General features: G+C 40.2%; 4 protein-coding genes and 2 non-coding genes across 7 annotated transcripts; all 6 read left to right on the top strand.

Annotated features, from left to right (window-relative positions):
* On the top strand, positions 1-4939 carry prim1 (DNA primase subunit 1). The gene is made up of 13 exons (XM_041946293.1): positions 1-444; positions 619-776; positions 876-982; positions 1097-1170; positions 1272-1408; positions 1798-1856; positions 2015-2124; positions 2310-2401; positions 3000-3132; positions 3219-3288; positions 3389-3501; positions 3895-3993; positions 4094-4939. Exons 1-13 carry the CDS (start codon positions 336-338, stop codon positions 4111-4113), a joined length of 1281 nt encoding a protein of 426 aa, XP_041802227.1. The 5' UTR covers positions 1-335; the 3' UTR covers positions 4114-4939.
* A 497-nt stretch (positions 4940-5436) lies between these two features.
* On the top strand, positions 5437-15006 carry LOC121612284 (nascent polypeptide-associated complex subunit alpha). Of its 2 annotated transcripts, none has more exons than XM_041945072.1 (7): positions 5437-5490; positions 6147-6221; positions 13422-13507; positions 13805-13882; positions 13989-14135; positions 14290-14418; positions 14519-14743. In XM_041945072.1, the coding sequence occupies exons 2-7, from the start codon at positions 6152-6154 to the stop codon at positions 14726-14728; spliced, it is 720 nt and encodes a 239-aa protein (XP_041801006.1). In that variant the 5' UTR covers positions 5437-5490; positions 6147-6151; the 3' UTR covers positions 14729-14743. The 2 variants fall into 2 exon arrangements, with proteins under 2 accessions (XP_041801006.1, XP_041801007.1); XM_041945073.1 differs by lacking the exon at positions 5437-5490 and adding an exon at positions 14889-15006 and having other exon boundaries at positions 14519-14641.
* LOC121612283 (translation initiation factor IF-2-like) lies at positions 10777-13404 on the top strand. Its single transcript, XM_041945071.1, has one exon. The coding sequence runs from the start codon at positions 10792-10794 to the stop codon at positions 12853-12855; it is 2064 nt and encodes a 687-aa protein (XP_041801005.1). The 5' UTR covers positions 10777-10791; the 3' UTR covers positions 12856-13404.
* LOC121613425 lies at positions 13626-13699 on the top strand. The gene has a single exon (XR_006007186.1). It is a non-coding gene; the product is annotated as a small nucleolar RNA SNORD59 (small nucleolar RNA).
* On the top strand, positions 14743-14817 carry LOC121613426. Its single transcript, XR_006007187.1, has one exon. It is a non-coding gene; the product is annotated as a small nucleolar RNA SNORD59 (small nucleolar RNA).
* A 2258-nt stretch (positions 15007-17264) lies between the features above and the next one.
* On the top strand, positions 17265-23281 carry ptges3b (prostaglandin E synthase 3b (cytosolic)). The gene is made up of 8 exons (XM_041945270.1): positions 17265-17421; positions 18932-19045; positions 19222-19291; positions 19420-19518; positions 19697-19786; positions 21918-21977; positions 22092-22119; positions 22234-23281. Coding segments are annotated over exons 1-8 (483 nt in total). The 5' UTR covers positions 17265-17419; the 3' UTR covers positions 22254-23281.
* The last annotated feature ends 329 nt before the right edge of the window (positions 23282-23610 follow it).

Genomic DNA, 23610 nt, shown 5'->3' with positions numbered 1-23610 from the left:
CAGTCAAAGTCTTGTCTTCAAGTCACCTAGTTTATACAGTCTATGCTCAACTTCAGCTCCTCAACTTCAGTTCCACTTTTATTTACTGGTTTGGATGACAGAGAAACTAATTTGGGGAAATATACGATACTTACAACACATATCCGGGTTTTAGTGACGCAATTGCATTGCTCTTGTCTCATTGGTTCGCTGCTTCGCTTAAGCGTTTCCCGCGCTAGCCACTGTGTAAAACAACACACTGAACTGTCAGCCCGTGGTGCTAGCAAGCTAGCGTGTTATTCACAATTTACCATATTTTTACAACGGTACCGTAGCGGCTACTATATTGACAAGTAATGCCGTCCTCAGATTATGACCCGGCCAGTCTGCCGGACTTATTACCACTGTACTACCGACGGTTGTTCCCCTTCTCCCAGTATTACCGCTGGCTAAACTATGGAGGAGGTGAGTATCCTGATTAAACTGCTAGCAAGAAGTAATGTTAGCACATTAAATGACTAGAGTCTTCTTTGCCCTGTCTTGCTTAACGCTGTATCTAATATTATGGTAAATGCCCGATTTAAAGAGCCGACAACACTATAGCGGACTAATGTGTTATTTTTTCCCCTCCAACCTCAGTGCAGAAGAACTACTTTCAGAATCGAGAGTTCTCCTTCACACTGAAAGATGACATCTATGTCCGCTACCAGTCTTTCAGCACACTGAACGAGCTGGAGAAGGAAATGCAGAAGATGAACCCTTACAAGATTGACATCGGAGCAATATACAGTCACAGGGTGAGACTGCACACATCTACTGTTGATTTCCAAGGTTTTTTTTGTGTGTCATTGCAGGTATATGAATAGAGTTTAATAATAATGGTTTGTCTCCCACAGCCCAATCAACACAACACAGTGAAGTCAGGAACCTTCCAGGCCCTGGAGAAGGAGCTGGTGTTTGATATCGATATGACCGATTATGATGATGTCAGAAGCTGTTGCAGGTAAATGTGGTTTATTTTGCTGATGTATTGTTGTTCGCTGTGGAATGATGCCACTTTATTCTACATCATTTATTAATCCATCATATCCTGAGATAACACAAACTCTAAATTTAGTGCTGCAGACATTTGCTCCAAGTGTTGGACCCTGATGACCATTGCTATTCGCATCCTGGATAGAGCTCTTCGAGGTTTGTTTGTCATCGACTTTCTTTTAGGCATCTACTCATGGTCTCCTCAAATGTTGGCAAAATTGGCATCAAACAGTTTTTTGATTTGTGTTATATTCTAGACGACTTCGGTTTCCAGCACCTGTTGTGGGTTTATTCTGGCAGAAGAGGAGTGCATTGCTGGGTGTGTGATGAAGCTGCCAGGAAGCTCTCTGTGGCAGCACGCTCTGCCGTTGCAGAATACCTCAGCCTGGTTAAGGTAACAGCAAATGATAGTAAACTGAATCTTGGCCTTTTAGATATTGGTTGAATAAAACAAACAATATCAATTTAACTATGCATTTTTGTACTATTTTATAACCAGTTATAGACCAAGCTGTTATTTGATTAATCACACAATCTGCAGAAATAGTTAGTTGCAGCCCTAGACAGAACTAAAGAAGAAGAATATTCATACATTTTCTTTATCTCCAATGAGATCTGTTTTCAAAAGGAATCAAAAATACGTATGGTTAGAAACTGGCTCTAGCTTGATTTTAACTGATTTTGACTCCTTTTGGTGTATTATCACTCAGGTATTGACTTGTATGTAGAAAAGCAATGAGCTAATTTTCACGATGTGATGTGCTATTCACTGCTGTTTTATAGGGAGGTGAGGAGACTGTGAAGAAAGTTGTGCTGACAGATCCAATTCATCCGTTTATCAGGTAAGACTAAGATCGTTTTCTCAGTGAACGTCAGTTTGAAGCTGTAACTGTTTGTTCTGTTTTGATGTTTCTGTCTAATTGACTGTTATTGAAGCTGTTGCCTCCGATGGATGTTGCTGCTTCAGCTGTTCAAGAGTCTGCACCTGTTGTCTCAACAGAGAGTCTTTGACAGTGGTGGAGCGATACTTTCCCCAGTATGCACTACAGGAACAGGGCATACTCAGCCGCAAGGAGTCTGTGGACAAGGTGCTTGCGCTTGTGCCTGAAGATATCCTTTTCGCAGTGTGCTGCGTGTTTGTCTCTTGAACAATGAGTAGAGCAAAAAGTGCATTTTCCTTCTCTCAGATGTGATAAAAATATGAGCATATATCTTTTTTTAAAATAAAAATGGCATTTTCACCATGTACAAACCTTTGTGACAATAACTGAACTTGACCTTAACTCAGTGCTTACATGTAAGAAAAGAGTTACAGCAAGGCTTCCAGAACGAAAAGAAACCTGAGGCCCGTTGGAAATTTATCAGGGAACAAGCCAGTCGGAAACAGGTTCGTAATTCTGCTTGCATTGCATAATGACTTAAGCTGTGTTTACATGGAGCCTAATGTTCCACTAAGAATTGAAATAATAGCCCAAACAGAGTAAAAATCCCGCATGTAAGCACCTCTATCAGAAGACTGTTGAACATTATTTCTGACTGTACATCTTTCATGTCCCACGGTTTTGCTAATCGTTGTGCGTTAATGATTGTGATCGTGTTGTCTGGCAGATTAGATGCTTCATAGTGGGCAGAACCACTTTGTGCATGACAAAAAAAGTTCTACTCTGATTAAATGCATTGGGGCATGTAAAAACGCACATCTTACTGGATGACTTTATGTAGCGTGCATGCACCCGACAGTCGATGTACGAGTTCAAACCCCACCAAGAACCAATTCGCCAGTGTATCCCTCTCTCCACCACTGCTCTGCAAATTTCATTAAAAAAGTAAACAGTTAAGTTGGAATATCGAATTAGAATGATTTCAGTTGATTGAAGAGCTATTGTAATTGATTTTGTTCTTGTTTGTTTTTTTTCTTAAAACACTATGTCGTGGGGGCTTATGATAAACACAGCACACTGATGTAATCTTTCTTCTTCTTCCAGGGCACTGCCAAAAAGGGCCAACACTTTGAGAAAGAAATCATGCTGCAGTATTGTTACCCACGGCTTGATGTGAATGTCAGTAAAGGTGTGAACCACTTGCTGAAGAGCCCCTTCAGTGTCCATCCCAAAACAGGTGAGCACAGATCCAGCAAGCTTTAATCAGGATGGCCTGGTGAACACACCACTGACAGTCTCACTGTGATCTCTCTCTTTGGCCAGGACGCATTTCTGTTCCCATGGACCTCAAAGAATTAGATACGTTTGATCCTTTTGCTGTGCCAACAATCAGGTAAACAATTATTTCTGATAATATCATAATATAATGTCTCACATGCTTATGAGTACAGTATTTGACACTCGTAAGAGCTGATGTTATAACTTTTCTTTAGCCTGATCTGTGAGGAGCTGGATCGACCCAGGCCAGGCGAAGAGGAAGAGAAGTCAGAGGACGCCAAGGACAAGGAAAATGAGAAGGATGCAGCAGAGAGACGAAAGATAAGAGGTGAAATTCTGAAATCTTAAAGTTATAAGTTAACCAACACCAGTTGATCTGAAAGTGTTCTTCTGTTTTAAAATTAGGCAAATATGGTAGATTAACAATGATGCACTGAACCTCAATTATTTTCTTTGATATGAAAGTAAATTTATGCAAATGGGGGTTGCTGAGAAGATGTAGAGGTTTGCTCTTCCTATAGGAACATAAGTTAGGAATGAATGAATTTGTCTTCCTGTTTTATCATAAGTCTTATTATTAATAGCAGGATGTTTCAGTTTTAGTTAACGAGATACCATCATATCCTGAGATAACACAAACCACAATGGTCAATAAAAAAAACAGTAGACTTTAGTTTGTTCTTAATCATCTGTTTAACTCACTGACTACTTTTCTTCACAGACTACAAAAGAACAAGCCTGGGGAAGTATGTGAAATACTTGGATCAGTTTGTGGACGGATTGGCTCGTTCATGGAAAGGAGACCTTCTCAGAAAAAGTGGTATGTTTAATTCTTATTCGACGAAACGAGGGCAGAGCGACTTTTAACATGTTCTTTCAAGTAATCAGTTTTCTTTTTTTTTTTTTTTGTTCCTTTTTAGATCTTCAGAAGGAATTCTGAAGTGGAACAACAATCAGAAAGTGATACAGAAGAGACTCTGTTGATCCCTCCCTTTCACTTAATGTGGGTGACGATGCAAACTGTGCTGTTTTGGGGGCTTCATGTTGTGGTGGAACGTTGAAATTTTTCTGATGGAACAATAATTTCCTGAAAATCTATAAATAAATCATCTCTGTACTGCAGGATTTTCCCAGTATAATGCTAATTTTATGTATTCCCAGCGTGTTGCCTACATTTTCTTTTTGTACAGTCATTTATGGAAATAAACTTGGTATAAAATCGTGCATTCCAGTTGCTACATGATCATCCTTTGTGTTCTTTTTAATTTTGTAAGATTTCATTTGACATTTTAAGTAAATGAGAAATTGTATACCAGTACTCCTACATGCTTACATTTTGAATAAAGAAGTCTTGTTTTACCAAGTTTTTTAAAATGAGCCTACATTTTCCACAGATGAATATAATGTCTAGTTTTAGCATTTTGTAATGCAACAGCTCAAGTTGTGTAATTCTCCGCTAGATGTGGGGTTAAATTGCTCCACCAGGTTTTGTTGAGGCACCTGCTGTATACAGTATTGTGGAAACCATAACTAAACCATCAGTCCTAAACATAGTACATATTATGTAACATATGCCCCTGCAAGTGATCTATCATCATATATTATTGGGCTATTATTACAGATAGATTCATGTGTAAGCAGTATTTTGCTAGTTGACAAGGGCTTGCCAATTTTAACTACTTCCTACACTGCTGAGTGGTTTAATCTATATCAATTCCTCATATTCAATAACATGTTTGTATACATTGAATGTAAAATAGTACAATATCTATTTAATATAATATCCCTCTGAAAATGCAGTGGAGTAATAATAAAACTATATTTACCATCAGCTGTCTATGGCTAGCAATTTTTCAAGGTTCAATGTTCAGGGAGTTGGCTCAGCTGTGTCAGCTGTTGCTTGTTTAGTTATTCTGAACAACATTAGTAAAAGCAGAGATATAAAGTATCATAAAGTGAAAATACGCAAGTACAAATACTCAAAATTGTACTTACGTATTTTACTTGAGTAAAATGTTTCTTTATTCTTTGACTGACATTCTTAAAAGAACGATAAAGTGCAAATATGCAAGTGCGTGTGCTCAAATTTCTAATGAAATGGTATACTTTAGTAAAATGTTGTTTTTTTTTTGTCGAACCCTAACTCCCTGGTTATGTTCTGTGTGTGTATGTGATTGTAATTGCTCGCAAAAAAAAATACTGATTGCTCCTTTAAATAACCCGGAAGAAGAAATCTCTGCTCTAAACCGGATATTACCGAGAAACGAGGGTCAGAAGTTCTCTCTTACAGCCATCTTGGATATAGCATCTCGAGTCGGTGAGTGTCTCCGCTGATAATCCAATATCATCCAGGCTTTTTTCACATATTCCTATCTGTATTACGTGTTTCATGTATTTAAGTAAAGTAAGGTCATCTGGCCGGTACCGCTATTTTTCCTGTTTCGCGCCTCTGTTCAGTGATATGTGGCGTTGTACCACCGATTACCTGCTCAAAATGGGGGAACATGATGACTACCAGTCTACTAGCAGCCTGTCAGGGCCGCAGTGAACTGTGTGACAAGTGGTATGAGGTTGAGTCGTGTGACAACTAGCTGGTCGTTTTGATCAGTTCAAACTGGGGGAAAATGTGACTTGATATTGGCTTAGTGTTTCTCGCTGCTAGCTTCCCCCTGTCGAGGCTGATAGAACTAACAGCTAGCTAGCTAACCGAAAACTAACGTTAGCTAAATGTCGCTTCAATAGAGAGTACGGGATGGGCTCACAAGCCAAAGTATGGGCTCCGTCACCTGTTCTACCAGTTTTGACAACTGCAAATCGGTGTCGCCACTGACTAACTAGTTCGTGCTAAAGTTAGTGATCTGTTGTGTGCCACCGCAGTTATCCCAAAGTACTTACCTACATTTGTTTAATAGCACCAGAAGTTAAGATTCAGCTTGAGCTAATAAACGGTCTTTCCTTGATTTTCTTCACCAGCAACCATGCCTGGTGAAGCCACAGAAACGGTCCCAGTCACCGAGCAGGAGATGCAGCAGCCTCAAGTGGAGACTGGTTCGTATGCTGACTTCTCAAAAACGTGCATGCACTACTGCATATTAAACAATGGGGTCCTGGAACTCAAAGAAGTTGTGAATTGTTCAACAAATAGCCATCTATGGAGGGTAGTTTGCTCAGTAGAGGAATAATTGGGTGCTTTGGATGATTATTTGATTCAGGGTGTTGACTCAGCTGGCTGGACACTGAGTTGATGTGACAGGTGACAGTTCGTTTGACTGTCATCAGCCATGTGTTGGGACATTTGTAACAGTAGTTTGCTCTCTGAAGGAGTTGAAGTGACTTAAAGAGTAATCCAGGACCCCTCTTTGTATTTATTCAAACTCACAATGGTGTGTGTTCACTGACAGTTGGATGTAGCTCACAATGCATGATGATGTGTGGTTTTCCCTGTGCACAAAAATGCCTTGAAAAGCCACCTGTAGGTCCATAGTAGACTTAATTACTGCACAGATCATTCTGTGTTGCACATTTATTTTAGTCTGAGTATAAAATATTATCCTAGCATAGTTATTTCCTTTTTAGACATTAGTTTAAACAGAATCTCTATTGTTTTTGTGACATACTTATAAGTAATTTTGTAAGGTATTGTTAGGTTTGCACAAATAAGCAGTTTATATTACTGGATAACTTTTGAAAGAGATCAGTTAAGATATTGTAGATGGTGCTCTTTTGACAAAAAAAAGGTAGTTATTGCTAAATAATGAGATTGTGTAAGTGAAGAATGGATTTGTCTGTTCATGTTAGTTGGACTGGATGTGTTTGAGTTACACTGGCATATGAAGGAGTCTTCCCAGCAGTGAATCATAATGTAAGCATCACTTTTAATGCACCTCCAGTGTTTTCCTATAGAAATTGTCTGTAAGTCGGTGGAGGTACTTCTTCAGGGGTGTTCTTGCAGCCAGTACAGGAGAAGCGGCGAAGAAGGTAGCTCAAGTCAGTGGTAGCAATTCTCTTGCAATCATTTGTAAAATTCCAAGATGAGTGACGTGATGTTAGAAGCTGTCATTAAACTGCAGTGCATTTGTTTTTTTGAAATGATTTTCCAGCTTTACATGAAGCCACCAATGGCTTCTTTCAATTAAATCTTTATTTATTTAACTCACAAAGGGAGTTTTGACTGCTCTGCAGTACTTAAAAACAAAAAACTTACAACCCAACAATATTAGGATGAAAAGTAAACCTTTAAGCCCTGTTTGTATCAGTCGGGTTTGTGGACCCAAAGGGAGGGTCATTGGTTTAGGTTTAATCTAGTTGAATTTGTTGTGTGGCATTGCTGTAGTTATCACAATAGGGTTTATCAACACAATTGTCTATTGTCATGGTCAGGTGCTAACTAATCTCTTCAAAATCGATAACTTTGAAATGTTCTCATGAGTTTGACAGTCTTATTTTCAATATTAAATCCAAATTACTAAATTTATTGCATTTTTGATTGTCTTTACTTGTAGATCTTCTAAAAAAGCTGTTGACATTTATTCTTTAACGTCTGAAACTACACCAATCTTTATTTACACTAAAACCAGTTTAGTTTAATTGTCCGAGTAGAGCTTCATTGTGCTTGTTGTCAAGCAGCGCATCAGGGGAATTTACGCAGGCCAATATTCTGTGTTCTCTTTAGCCATGAAGGACACGGATATAATAATCGTGCCAGCAGTGTTTACTGTATGGATTAATGTCGCAATATCCGTCTAAGGACAAAATGTGTGTCCATAGTGACAGTGGTATGGTACTGATGTAGCTTTAACCTGAGATGGGTCAGTAGCAGACACTGCTCTTAATAAGGGTAATTGCTGGGTCATTAGTTTATAGGGATGTGTTTGTGTTGACTTCATATTGCACAGCCCTCTATTAATGCTGACTACAGTGCTTTCATCTTTGAATGAAATGCCTTTGAAATACAGAATGATTTTGGCTGACATTAAGCACACTAATCTACAGGTACTGAGCGGTCTAATTAATTCAGCAGGGATGTGATTTTTTTTTTTATTATTATTATTTTCCCCTGGATATATCTGGAATTCCTGATTGTCCAACCTAAACGTGACCCACATGAGTCATGCAGATTGCACTGGCCTCTCTGTCATCTGCGTGTTTAACAGAGGGACACACGCAGTGTGTGGACAGCAGACAGTGTAGGCACTGAATCACATCAGTAGCAGAGAGAAAAGTACAGAGGACAAGAGGAAGGACTGACATTGACTCATGTCTGTGTTCTTCATTCAGTATTTTGGGGTCAGGAATGTTTATTTTATTCACATATTACTGAGTGTATGTAGGGAATTTGCTGTCGTAAATGTTAGTGCTGCAATATTTAGTTATATTTAATCTAAATAAAATAGAAGTCAATTCTAATCTTTTTTTAATAATTAAAAAAAAAACACAATTTAGTAATGAAAAATAACCAGTAACAGTATTAATAAAGAACTAGGCAAATATGGATGGATAAAGTTATCCTTTGCTTCATCCTAACTTTGGGAGGATGAGCAAATTGCAGTTCAAATAAAAAGCATTGGTTGACAAATTTTTTTTTTTTTTTTTTGGGGGGGGGGGGGGGGGGGGGGGGGGGTTATAATTAAGCACACATTAAGCACACTGTGCGATCATTCACAAAAATGTGAAGGATTACTTGCGCTTACTTCAACAGTAAGCTTGTCTCACTTTTTTTCTCGCTAGTGTCCAAGTGTAGCATGAAAACTGTGTGTGCTCTGCACTCTGTCTGCTTTTTGTCATTTGCCAGTCTCATGCCTGATTCAGGCTTTGAGCTAGTAATTAGATTTATGGCTTATTTTCATGCATTGTCTGCCGCTTTTGGAATAAAGGAAGTCTTCTGGCACTGACCTACCACTTATCCACTGCATGGGTTTGGGACACAGACTTATTTTTTTTGGACTGCACTCAACAACACCACTTCTTTTAACGTTTGCAAACAAGGTTCCACCTCGCTGAACTTTTCACAAACCCATCGTTTCTGTTCACTTGTGGAGCACAACTTATTTACTTCACAGTATATTCATGAAGCCCTTCCAATTTGTGTAAAGCCAATTGCTTTCCAAACAACTCCTGTCATGTCCCTTCCCCTTGTTATTCCTGTTGCTTTTCCTTTATCAGCTGCAGAAGTATTGAAATCCTCTGCTCCTCCTGAGCTGACTGTTCCAACAGTGAACAAGGCAGTCCCTCTGGAGAATCCTCCAGAAACCTGTGGTCCTGCTCAAGAGACAGGCTGTCCAGAAGAAGCTAGCATTCAGACTAATAGTGAGCATCCAAATGGTGTAGCTGCAACTCAAGAAGTGACCAAGCAAACTGAAGAGGTTGGGTTGGTGACAACACCTGTCTCAGTGCAAGAGGCAGCTGCTGACCCAGCAGGGGATTCAGCTGACTTGCCAGTTCCTGAAGAGTCTTTGCCTTCTGCTGAAACTCCTATTGCGTCTCCAGAAGAGCCCCAAGCTGATAAAGAAGCTTCTCCAACCATAGATGCACAATGTGAGGAGTCAGTTGTTGCTGAAGCACAGGCCCCTGGAGACGAGCCCAGAGTAATAGCAGAAGAAATTGATCCCAAACCGTCTGCCCCTGAAGATGTCCGTGTGAACAGTGATGATGGGAAGGCAACTGATTCCCCCGAGACTGCCGTAGCAGACTCGAGGAATCTTTGCCAGAACACAGCTCAAGATGAAGTATTGCCTGGTGATGTGAATGTTGATGTGGATACTCAAAATGAAAATCCTGACAAGAAAGAACCTGCTCCACTTCTCTCAAAGGCCATTCAGTCAAAGGGGACCTCCAAATGTGAAGGCCCACCTCTTTCTACACGCCACCTGTCAGGTTGGTTTATCCTCTGAAAAGCAGGTGCTCCCCACTTTTTGTTCCAATCTTTTGAGTTCACATTTTTGATTGGGCTGGGTATATATATATATATATATATCTATATTTTTCGCAATCATAACATTATTGATGCGTGTTCAAATCACGTTTGGTTTCATGTTTTCCTTGCAATATACATAGTAGTCCCAGTTGTATTTTACAGTGTGAGAACATTTGCTAAATGGCTTAAGGCCATTCTACTGCCTCTGTTGGTTTTTTTTAGTCAGGTGGGTCCTGATCTAAGTTGTATATATGTTTTCTCTGCATCTGTAATGTTGTAGGGTGCTTTTTATTTCAACTCTTGAACACATCAGTAGTTGTACAAATGCATTTGGCCAGGGTTTGGTCAGTACTACTTCAAAGTACCACTTTGGTGGTGCAGTAGCAGGTGCATTTATGCACTAGGTAGCATAGCAGCTGCTATATGCAAGTGCAATTTTTTTTTTCATCATGATAGCAGTTTGGTTCTGTGATTTGTGTCGCAAGTATGATTTTTGTCCTAAGTGCATCTTGACTAAATACAAAATGCAGTTTTCTGTGTGGAATTAGTATGCGCTGTGCATTTTGAATGACGGTTTGCATCAAACTCTGAAGTTAGGCAGGTGTGTCATTTTCCTAACCATCAGCAAGGAGTTTGTGCCTTGGTTTGTTACCATTTAACCTGCATGAGTAAGACTTCCCCTCTCCTGTCCAAAAAGTTTAAAGAATGTTTTTCTATTCAGCCACACCTCCTGCCCCAGCTTCCTCCCAGCAACCTCAGGCAGCTTCTGGCCCTGCAAAGCCCAAAGGCAAAAATGCCAAGAATGTGCAGGGTTCCTCTGCCCCAAAGGCTGTCCCTGGCAGAAGAAAACGATCCTCTATGTCTGCCTCTTCCTCTTCTCCCACCTCACCAAAATCTACTCCCTCCTCTACCCCCCTGTCTCCTGTGCCATCTCCCCTGGCTTCCACACCTGGCAGCTCTCCTGCAAATGAGGCGAACCGCTTCACCCCAAAAGTCGTCAAGGCTGGCAAACAAGGAAAAGCTAAAAAAGGAGAGGCGTTTGTGCCTGCCTCTGCCCCTGTGGAGTGCAAGGTTACAGCAGCAAATGAAAAACCAGTTGAAGCTAAACCTGCCCCAGTTGATCCAAGCAAACCCTCATCAGCCGCTGCAAAGCCTGTTGCAACCCCACCTGCTTTTAAGGTTACCTCAAAGCCTGCTGTAGCGGCTCCAGTATCGTTTTTAGATACTGTTGCTTCTAGTCCTCCCAAATCAGTTGAAGTTAAGACAGCTTCATCAAAATCTGCTACTGCAGCTGCTGATGACGAGCTTCCCCCACTTATACCACCTGAGAAGCCAATTAAATTAGAGGTTACTAAGGTAGCATCTAAACCCAAGACAGATAAAGTGGTTACTGAAGCCTCAGCTCTTGAGGCTGCTAAACCAGACCCTGCTGAAGCTCCTAAACCAGTTTCTGAGGCCAAACCTGCTTCTGTTAAGGCTGCTAAGCCAGCTGCTGAGGCCAAACCTGCTCCTGTTAAGGCTACTAAACCAGCTCCTGAAACCAAACCTGCTCCTAATAAGGCTGCTAAGCCAGCTGCTGAAGCCAAACCTGTCCCTGTTGAGGTTGCTAAGCCAGCTGCTGAGGTCAAACCTGCTCCTGTTAAGGCTGCTAAACCAGCTGTTGAGGCTGCTAAGCCAGCTGCTGAGGTCAAACCTGCCCCAGTCAAGGCTGCCAAACCAGCTGCTGAGGCCAAACCTGCCCCCGTTGAGGCTGCTAAGCCAGCTGCTGAGGCCAAATCTGCTCCTGTTGAGGCTGCTAAGCCAGCTGCTGAGGCCAAACCTGCCCCTGTCAAGGCTGCCAAACCAGCTGCTGAGGCCAAACCTGCCCCCGTTGAGTCTGCTAAGCCAGCTGCTGAGGCCAAATCTGCCCCCGTTAAGGCTGCCAAACCAGCTGCTGAGGCCAAACCTACCCCTGTTGAGACTGCTAAGCCAACTGCTGAGGCCAAACCTGCTCCTGTTGAGTCTGCTAAGCCAGCTCCTGTTAAGGCTGCTAAACCAGCTGCTGAGGCCAAAACTGCTCCTGTTGATGCTGCTAAACCAGCTGCTGAGGCCAAACCTGCTCCTGTTAAGGCTGCTGAGGCCAAAGCTGCTCCTGTTAAGGCTGCTAAGCCAGCTGTTGAGGCCAAACCTGCCCCTGTTGAGGCTGCTAAACCTACTGCTGAGGCCAAACCTGCCCCTGTTGAGGCTGCTAAGCCAACTGCTGAGGCCAAACCTGCTCCCGTTGAGTCTGCTAAGCCAGCTCCTGTTAAGGCTGCTAAACCAGCTGCTGAGGCCAAACCTACTCCTAAGGTTGCAAAGCCAGATACAGAAGTCAAGTCTGCCCCTGTTGAGGCTGCTAAACCAGCTGCAGAACCTAAACAAGGTGCTACTCAGGGTACCAAGCCGGCCCCTGTGAAGGGTGCTAAGCCAGTTATTGAAGCTGAAATGGTTGAGGTTAAGGCAGCACCTGCTGAGGTTGCCAAGCCTTCCAAACCAGCAGCTGAGCCTTCATCTGCTCCCTTAAAACCTGCTCTAGTTGAGCCCACTGTTCCTGCCCCTGCTCCCCGTAAACTCACATTTGCCGAGGCAGTTGCAGCACCCGCCCCTGTTAAACCCGAGGTAAATGGTACAACTCCTTCTGAACCTGTCTCATCACCCAAATCTGCACCCACACCTACTAAAACCCCAGCCAAGGTGGAGCCTGTGATCAAGAACGACAAGGGTATTTTCTTCTTTCTCTTTTTGTCTTAATCTGTTTTTCCACCTATCACAGTATTCTGGAACTGCTTAGATGTGTTGTTCAGAAACCATGGTTGTGAACTACATTAGCTGTGCAACTGTTCCATGATGCTACCTAGTTGTTGATATGGGTGCTCCTGTCAGCTCTGTTGTTGCATACTGTCAGCCATATGCAGGTAATTTATGTCATCATGTGATGTCTAATGGTGAGTTGGTGAAGATGTGTAGTGTCAGTCTGGAAAAGGTGGTACTGGATAGGAAGGTATTGTTTTCAACAAAATGCACAGTACTGCAGATTTGAAGTTATAGAGCTCTCATCACTGAACCTTTTGCAACATCAAGTTAATGGTTTTTGCAGTTTTTAACTGACACATTTACTTGAAATTTTCAACATGCTAGGTGAATGTATTTCATCTCAGGTAACAACAAATGTACAGTATTTTGAATCGCTATTAACCAACCTGTTTTCATTCCCCAGGATTGATGCAGCATATTTCCATAATAACTTGCAAGTGTACACGTATGTAATTGGTGGCATGTTGTGACTAAATTTTAGTTTCTCTTTGTGGTTTCTGTAGGATCCGGCACTGAGTCGGACAGCGATGACTCAGTCCCTGAGCTGGAGGAACAGGACTCTGCACAGACACAGACACAGCAAGCTCAGGTGAGAGTTCAGTCTGGTCATTGCATCTCGCGTTCCCTGTTGTCTTGAAACAGAAAAGATCATTGCAACACCTACTGCCTATGTTACACACTATGTACAGATATTGTTTGTCCTTTACTCTTCTGTGATGATTAACACAGTGACTTTCGTTCTTCTGAGTCTACTGAAGCCAGCCTTTCTGTCCTGAGAAGAGAAACGAGCATTAGAATTTTTAAGTTCACATTCAAACTCCCCCTAATTGATTAGTCTATACTTTTGTGTGGCCTTAAATGTGGATGAATATTTTGTCTCTTATAGCTTGCCGCAGCTGCTGAAATAGATGAGGAACCTGTCAGCAAAGCCAAACAGAGCCGCAGTGAAAAGAAGGCACGAAAGGTAATGATCTTACATTTCTTGTTTCATTAATGACACTGGAATGTACCTACTTCCTTTGTTATGGTCAGAATTGTCCATGTGTGTAAAATGATGTTATTTCTTCCAGGCGATGTCAAAGCTTGGTCTCAGGCAGGTAACAGGGGTCACCAGGGTCACCATTCGCAAGTCAAAGAACATCTTGTTTGTCATTACCAAACCAGACGTCTACAAGAGCCCCGCATCAGACACATACATCGTCTTCGGTGAAGCTAAGGTATGTAGCCAGTAACCATACTATCCACCTTAACCTTTGCCCCTGTCTTGTCCAACCTTTGCTTTTTATGAGGCAGCGGAATAGTATTGAAAATATTAGGTAATATACCAAGTAGATATTTCACTGATTTCTCATTTTACTCTTTGTGCCCTAGATCGAAGATCTTTCCCAGCAAGCCCAGCTGGCTGCTGCAGAAAAATTCAAGGTACAGGGAGAAGCTGTATCAAACATCCAGGAAAACACACAGACGCCAACAGTACAGGAGGAGAGCGAAGAAGAAGAGGTAAGCTGCTGTTTGTTCAAGCAAAGATGGATACATACAAATGTGCAAAGTTTGTTTTATCGTAGGAGGTAAAATGAAAACCCCCTTTTTATTCTTACAGGTTGATGAGACCGGAGTTGAGGTCAAGGACATCGAACTCGTCATGTCACAAGCCAACGTGTCGCGGGCGAAGGCTGTACGCGCCCTGAAAAACAACAACAACGACATTGTCAATGCTATTATGGTAAGATTTCTAATAGCTTTTCTAATGGTTTGGGGTCTTTATTCTGCAGACCGCTTTAAATGGTTTGCTCAGATTTCTGTAGTTTAATGTGCATAGAGAACTCTTCAGTGATGAATTAAAACAGTGACTTTCGTTCTTCTGAGTTTAATGAAGCCAACATTTCTGTCCTGAGAAGAGAGAAGTTCTTTAGAATGTGGGGAAAACTTCTTAACACATATGCTAACAAAGTTTTTATTTCTCTTTGCAGGAATTGACAATGTAATGGGACCCTGGCAACAAAGGGTTGAAGAAAGGTTGCTGATTTAAGCTCGTTTATACAATTTATACCCAAGATGGAAATAAAGTTGTGGCTTGATAAAATGAAATTTAATGTCTTGTGCGTTTCATTTGGAACTGGGGACTTCTTGTTGTGATTTGGTTGCAAGATATTAGCCAAGTCAGGTGGGAGTCCCCAAACTGGGCAATGGAGCTGATTTTCTATGAATGGGTCCCTGTTTTTTTTTCCTGCAAGCTAGTAAACATGGATGTGATCAATGCTGGATACAAATTACTTGAACAAAATTGGCGCTCCAAATGTTGTGTGTGGTAAAGTAAAAGCGTTCACTACTTAGGGATATACTGTATATGCATTGAATTTGCTAAGTAAACTATAGCTTTTGTTTACAAGAAAACTCCACCGGGCCCCTTAAAGTAGTATGAGTAAATGTAAGTTTTTACTCTCCACCACTGGGAATCAGCTTTTTCAGAAGTTAACTATGTTTAAAGATGGTATTGACTTCAATGTGAGATTCAAATAAATGCTAAGGCTCAGTACCCTCACTAAGAGTATTAAAGGGATTGAGCATTATAATCTTCAGATGAATTGTACACAGACTGGTTTAAAATAATTCTCAGACCTCCTTTGTATTACAGGTCCCTGAAGTGGTCATTCAATGAGACAAATTGAAAACGAAAGTCCACAATCTATGCAGATACCCTGATATTTGGTCCTTAATGTTTAAATAAAATTGCATGATTTACTTCTAAATTCCATCTGTTTTTAGATCCTCCCCCATGTCCAATGTGTTGCACTGGCTCTCAGTTAAATTTTGTAATCCCAAAATCCGATTTTATATACAAGGTGATGTCACTTAAATTATTTTGATTTCTTTTTATCTGACAAAGCCACCTCCAGATGTACAGAAGACACTCCCACTGTTCTGGCTGGCTACATAGGAATTCTAATGACTCAAATGAGATCTATGTGTGAATGAGTTGCCCTTTTGAAACATTTCAGAGCCTCGACACACCCATCCCACAGCCACACAAGTCATTTAACCAGTTTTGGCCAGTTGCCTGCGTACTTTAGTTGCACTTGTGGGTGGGACAGTTTGTATGTTTTTGATCCTTATAATGAAGTTTAATGACTTCATCAAACTCCCAGCTTGCAACCATCCAACTCCTACCCAATCAGAAAGAATCATACCTGTGTTGGAGTGCAGGGAGCTGGCACAACTTCATGCCCTCTCTGGCTGGAGATGGTGCAGGTAAACAATCCTGGATTCATGCACAGGATTTCACAGTCTGCACTTGCCTACAGCTGGACACATGTTGGCAGGTGAGGAAAGCCAAAAAACATTTTTTTTTTTTTTTTTTATTAAATAACTTAAATAAGGCTTGATTGTTTTAATTATTGTGGCATTCATTGTGGTTTTAAACAAATGAATCATGGAGCCAAACCAGTAAATAGAAATCCAGAAAATCCAGTATCTTCCAGCGCTCATAACTTCTTCAGTGAAGTCGGAGACAAATTTATGTCTGAGGGAGAAGGAGCAGATGTTCAAGATTATATAAACTTTTTTGTAGGAAGCATTTTAAAAATCCGTTTTAAAAGATGTTCGGAGGGGATCTTTTACCATTTAAAAGCGTCGCTTATTCATCTATTACAAATAGAGGGTGGCTTTTAAATGCTCATTGCAATCATAAACCTATTTATCTCTAAATGGATCGCACTTCACAAAAAATCATGTTTGTTATCATTTTGACATCTGAATCACTCATTACTTCATGAAAATGTGTCCTTTAGATTGGGAAACTTATTTGTATTGTGTCTTATTTATACTGCTTTAGAGCTAAAAAATCGGTTTAGATCAATTGATCTGCAGTTATAATACTGTAAATGTTTGCTGATGATTTTATATGTCATTTAATATAATTGGCTTTTGGACTGTTGATTGGACCAAACGAGACCTTTAGTCACCTGGGATTTTGGGAAACTGTGAGGGGAAGTTTTTTCCACTATTTTCATAGATTTTTAAATATCAATGATCAATCGATATAACAATCGGTAGATTCGTTTGGAGATTCATCGATAATGAAAGTAATCTTTACCTTTTTTCATCATTATAGATTAGTATAAAATATAATATTACAAACCTGAAATCCTATTTCATTTCCTATTGCTGGCCCATGGATAACGTGATTTGAGGCGATCATACTGGTACAGAGACCACAACTTATCACATAAAGTTTGATCCACAGCGGATCACACGCTGCCTCCCTCACAGCAGGCGCGACTACCGCTGAAAGCTCTAGAAACGTCTAGTAACGTTACGGTCCAACTGCGTCAGTACTGCTATTCTCATCGCAGGCTACGCGAGAAGATCGCGAGCATAGTCCATCGGCAGTAACCATTTGCACTGGTTGTTTGTGGGCAGCATTCCTTCTTTTTGCAGGCATTATACTTCTCTCTACCAGACTGTTTTATCTGCGAAAAAGAAGCTCACTTCACGCCGAGACATGTAAGTTGTGTGGACAGTTCACACGAGGATACAGATTGGGGAAAGTGCGATAATGCAACCTGCTTAGCTAGTTAACGGTAGCGAGTGAGAACATGCTTTTTCAAAGGCGGGAGGTTGGCCTTGCCACAGTGAATTATAATTAAGCTAACGGTAACACTCTACCTAACTGAGACCCTATATACAAAGTAGACTAGCACAGTGTACCGTCGCAGTTCTTGTGGTGGATCCGGTGTCCCAGCTTTAGCTGAAAACAGGGATACTTTTGCCAACGGGATAGGTCCGGCGCACCGCATGGCTTAACTAACGTAATGGCTAACGTCAGCGTTGTTAGCCTGGCTAGCCGAGGGTGTATTGAACGACTCCGTTGAGATTAGCATGAGGTCTGTGTCAGAAGTCATGTTTGCAGCATTATTAGTTAAATCTGTGATCTGTATGTTAAACACAAAGCCAAACCTATCAATGATTAGTTGTTCGATCGCAGAGTTTGAAACGTTTTACCTTGCGAACGTTTAACATCTGTATCTAGCAGTTAGCGCTAGCTTCCATACACTGTCTTGGTTGGTCGATCATTTGTAAGAGGATTTGGCCAGTGGGGCCATCAGTACAGTTACATTGCCAAGAGGAATGTAGTTTCAGTAAATATACGTGCAGATGAAGAAATCCTTACCACTCTTGTAGCTTGCGTATAAAATCTTAACTTATCAGTAAACAGGGGTAGCTAGCTAGGAGAGTCGTTGATTAGTTGTAACCACTCACATAATGTGTGTACTGGAAGTCTGTCACTCATTGATTGTAATTTTTAATAATGAGGGAATAGTCTCACATAATTTAATACGTTTTTAGTTTCCACTAGGTTAATAAATATAATGGATTCTTCCATGTTCTTCTCTCATCTCTTGTAACTACACCTGTACCAGAACTCTGAACTTAGCACACTTGTGGGTAAGACTAAGCCTCACTCGTTAATTGGTGGTGAAGTTGGGATATTAGTCTCCAGGTTTTCACAAACTGTTAATTGAGCATGCTACTACTTAAAATAATTACAGTATTAATCATATATGTGGAAACCTGAGCCAAATCCATCCAAAACACCTTGTTCATTCGAATTTTCACATTGTAATATGCACAAATGTTTCACCTTTGAGGCTTCTTGATAGAGGGGTCTACTGTGTAACTGGATGCTGTGTGGCAACCTGATACATTGCCTTTCTGATAGCAAGCTGTTGTGTCTGAAGACTTGCCCACCAGTCACCTGCACTGACCTGAATTATGCATTTTTTGAAGGTTATGGGTCTGATTATATGCACTGTTACACAACAAATAGAAAAAGTTAGGAATTTTTAGTTGTTTTAGCTTTTAACTGGTGCGTGACATTTTGTTTAATGCTCTGTCTAAAGGTAGCTGTGCTGTGAATGGGCACGGTGAATTACAAGTGGCTTCTCACTTTGTCTAGAAAACTATTTTTGTAACAGATAGTTAACATGTGTTGATGTCCTCTGTTTCTTCACAGGCATCCAGCAACTACCAAGTGGTATGATAGAAGGGACTCCGTTTTTATAGAGTTCTGCGTAGCAGACAGCAAAGACGTTAAAGTCAATTTCGATAAAACAAAGTGTACTTTCAGGTATGTTTGCCTCATATTGTTACAAATAAATAACTCAAGTTGCATTTAACCATTGGTTTATTTTGAAATCTCTTATTGTTGGTTCCCCTCCTACTCTATTTTGTGAGTAACCTGTATTTGTAGTTTAATTCCTCCCAGAAATTAGCTAAGTGACATTTCTTTTTTTTTCCCCACAGTTGTCTTGGAGGAACTGACAATGTCAAACATGAGAATGAAATAGACCTTTTTGAAGCCATTGATGAAAATGTAAGTTATACTGAATGTCTGACTTGTTGTTTTGATTAATATTGCTTGAGAACAGTTAGACCATATTGCAGATGGCTTTGTACAAAATGCAGGCTGAAACTGACCACATATATTTTCTATCCAAGCAGGAATCCAAACATAAACGTACAGATCGCTCAGTGTTGTGCTATTTACGAAAAGCACAGCCTGGGAAGGCATGGCCGAGGCTAACAAAAGAGAAGGCTAAGGTCAGTGAAACTCAAACACAGTCATTACATGTAAAGGACAGTGTCTATCAGAAATTTTAAATACAAACAGTGAACAATACGATACTGTTAATTGATGCACAATATGAGAATGTCAAACAATATTGTTTAAATGCATCAAATCACTACAATGAGAGACGTGGCTTTTGTGTTTTCACAGCCGAGTTGGCTCAGTGTCGACTTCAACAACTGGAAAGACTGGGAGGATGACTCAGATGACGAGAATGGCCACTTCGAACAATTTACAGATGTAAGTACCATCCGTTGATTAGTATGAATGGATTCATACTTGCTTATAATACCATCAGTCAAAGTCACCAACAGGTCCATTTGAAAAACCCACACAGTATTTGGCCAAGAGCTACAATGGAAGCTTGGAAGAATCCAGGTAGAAGACAATATTATGGAATATAATGTCTGTTTAAAAAAGAAAATGACATGGAAAATGTGGCTACCTTTTTTTTTTTGTTTTCCTCCATGCAATGTCCCAATCAAGTTTTCTTAATCATTCACATAACAATTGAATGTAGTATACTTAAATCAAGTATGTCTACAGAGCTACAAGTTTTTTATTTTTTTTTTTAATGAAAAAGTAACCGGGGTTCTTGATGGTTTAGGGGTGGAAACACTGGCAATGAATGTCAGCATTCATGTCAGGCTGTTGCCGCATGTCAATCCCCAGCTCTCTCGCCCCTCATTCTGTCGTTTTTCCACTGTCGCCATCTAATGGAGGCATAAAATGCCCCAAAAATAGTTCTTTAAAAAAGAAAGGAAAAGAAGGCACTGGTATTGAATTGGTGCTTGATATTGGCCAGTACATTGTGTAAAGGTACTGTAATCTGTACTGGGACACAAAAAGCGAGGTTGGTACATCCCTATAATATAATGGTTTGCTAGTTGTTATGGTGCTGCTTGAAAGCATGTGAACCTTTTTTGGAGTTTTGTATTGTTTTACCATTATTTCTCTGTTTACTCAGAACCATTTTTTATGAAATAACAGGTACGTTATTATCAGGTCCACATACTTTGACTGTATAGTCAAAAGACTGAATTTTTTGTTTTGTAAACTTTTGTAGACACAAAACTTATTGAACCCTGAGATTCATTGCTTAAAACTAGTAGGCAAATACAATGAAATAAGTAATAAGTGGACCTGAGCCACAGTTGCCTAGTGAACCCATATAGGTCAATCATGCCGAGAGGAAAGAAAAGGACCTCATTAAGACAGTAGTGACAACAAATTGAGCTCCATCAGTCCAATGTGAAAAAGATAATCTACAAATGGAGAGCACTGAAAATGACTGCAATTCTGCCTAGAAGTGGACGGCCTTATTAAAATGTCCACAAGAAAAGTGATAATTCAGATAAAGGCCAACCCAAACGTAACATCTATGGATTTGCAGACCTTTTGCCACCTGGAGAAACCTGAAGCTGTCCATTTTAAGGAGAAATGAGTCCAATTTTGAACTGTCAAAACCTCCACGTATGACAAATACACTGCATGCCACCAAAATCTTCTCCCAACAGTGAAGCGTGGTGGGAACGTCAAGATATGGACCAGTCCACATAGTCCAGAGAATCATGAATTCTGAGTAATATTGTAAAATCTTTGAATATAATCTCAAGCCATCAATTGTAAAGTTGAAGCTTGGTTGAAAATGGCTGGTGCAACATGATAAGTTTTCCGGCAAAATAACCAATGAAAGACTGAGGAAGAAAAATATTTGTGCTCTGGAATGGCCCAGTCAAAGTCCAGACCTGAATCCAATCAAAACCCTGGGAGGCAACCTGAAGTGGGCAGTTCATGCCAGACGCCCATCCATCCTCACTCGAGTGGCTGCGTCCTGCAAGGAGGAGCGGGCAAAAGTCCCCCAAAGCAGTTGCGAGAGACTGATGAGTCACTACAGAAAGCGGTTGATTGAGGTTATTGCTTTGAAAGGAGATGTGATACCCTGTTACCTGAAGGTGTTCACATATTTTCGCATCTGTAAAATCTGGGTGACAGTATATCATTTCCTTTTGTTTGAGTCCATTTGGAATGATGGTGATTAAGTTTTATTTTTTATTTTATTTATTTAAAAAAATATACTGATTGTCTCTGTAGGGTTCACATACTTTTGAGCACCACTGTATACCTACTAACCTTTCTTGGAAAATTCAACTATACACTTCTACAAAGAGGGAAAAAACTGGCTGTAATTGAATCATTCTGTGTGCCATCTTAACAAATAGATTTGACGTATGAACCAAAGAAACTGAGAAAGATTAAGATTTTTCACCGTTGTCCTACTTTGAGTACTCAGGTGTATGTCTCTTATAAAGTAGCATTTGTTGAATAATGTAAGAAGAGTAAATGATGTGCCTTTGGTTTAATATTACAGATGATGAACAACATGGGAGGCGAGGAGGATGACATACCTGATCTAGACGGTGCAGATGATGTAAGAATCTTTTTTTTTTTTTTCTTCCACTTAATTTCTTAGCATTAAGTTTATAGTCACTCACTCACAAAAACAGATTGTACAGTAATCTTTTTTTTTTTTTGCCTTTTATAGGATGAGTCTGCGGATAGCGATGATGAGAGTAAGTATTTATGAACCCTTTGTAACAACAGCAAATTACAACTGAAATGGTGGCTACCATGATAATCAGCTTGTTTTGATGTCAGATTAAATGTTATTTCTGTCTCACTTTCAGAAATGCCAGATTTGGAATAGAAGACTAGAAGACTCTGGAAAGAAAACGGAAGAACAGAGGGCAAGAGGAGTCATGACAAATGTATATCTTGAAATTGAAGGCAGTGACAAACAACTGTACATATGAGTCAGTAGCCATATTTAAATCCATAGCCTCAGCTCCAAACTCTTGACCAATCAGTCCACTGAAGGTTGATATGCATGGTATTGTACAGAGCAGCTATCTCCACTTCCATTTGCTGTACTGCACCTTTTGGGTATCTCGTTTTACTGTTAAATATTACAAGTAAGCACACATTATTTGTTGGAAAAGCTGTATAGTTGTCTTCAACTGAGCAATACATGTTAAGAGATTTACAATTTGTTTTAAAATGAGTTGTGGTTTTAAATGATTAGGCCCACCCATTCCCAATGTTGTGGTTTAAGTTAGTTGACCAGTGTAGTCCACGATTGAAGAAAACACTAGCTATGTTCATCAGAAAGATTAGATGCATTTCCTGATTGGGTTCCTTAAAGCCTTCCACGTGCTGTGAATTTGATATCCAGGAAGCCGGTCTTTGTTTCTGTGGCTTAACCTTCCAGCGTACATGTTTCCCTTCACTTATTGTTTAATGTTTGCAAAGTTGGAATATTCTGAAAAAATGCTGGAAGTATATACATCTTCCCAGATATCACCTACTTTGGTAATCTGAATGAATTCAAAATATTTCATATGTTAACAGTTCCTCTCTTCATACCCACCTAACATGGACACTTATGTTAGACTGCAGAAGCAAGGTGAAATGTTTTGCAGCTGATAATGAGGCCTGAAGCTCGGTTAGGCCTCAGCATTTTGTGGTTTGTTGCTTTCCTCCAGTTTTTTTTTCCGTGTGTTCATCTAGAACGATCCTCCCTTGTTGGCGAGGGAGCGTCAGAACGTTAGGCGACGTGTAATGACCAAATTATATTTGCACTGTCAATAAAACGTATGGGGAGAAAAGTGATGTTGAATTACAGTGGAAATTCTTTTTTTATTGTCTACATCTTTCTAATAAACTGTATAAATAATTTTTAATGCCTTTTTTTCTTAATAGCATTTGACTTGTGTTTTATTCATTTTGCCTTTAATTTAAAAAAAAAAAAAACAGCCTTTTTTTTTTTTTCAAAAGCAGCATCATGGCTGGTAGATTTAACCCCAAAGTCATTTTAGACAGAATACAGAATTGTTTGAAGAGTTGTGTGAGCAAGTTGGGCTTCTAACTTGGTTACAGATGTAATCTGTGTACTCTAATAATGACAATTGTTTAGCTTTATTGTGTACTCTGTTTTCCCTGAAATGTTTTTTGCTCAAGTATTTTAACTATTGTAAAGACAACTACACTTCAGTTGGAGTCTTGTA

The sequence above is a fragment of the Chelmon rostratus genome, chromosome 10, assembly GCF_017976325.1.
Source record: "Chelmon rostratus isolate fCheRos1 chromosome 10, fCheRos1.pri, whole genome shotgun sequence".
Taxonomy (NCBI): Eukaryota; Metazoa; Chordata; class Actinopteri; order Chaetodontiformes; family Chaetodontidae; genus Chelmon; species Chelmon rostratus.
This window is presented reverse-complemented; position numbering and strand designations above follow the sequence as displayed.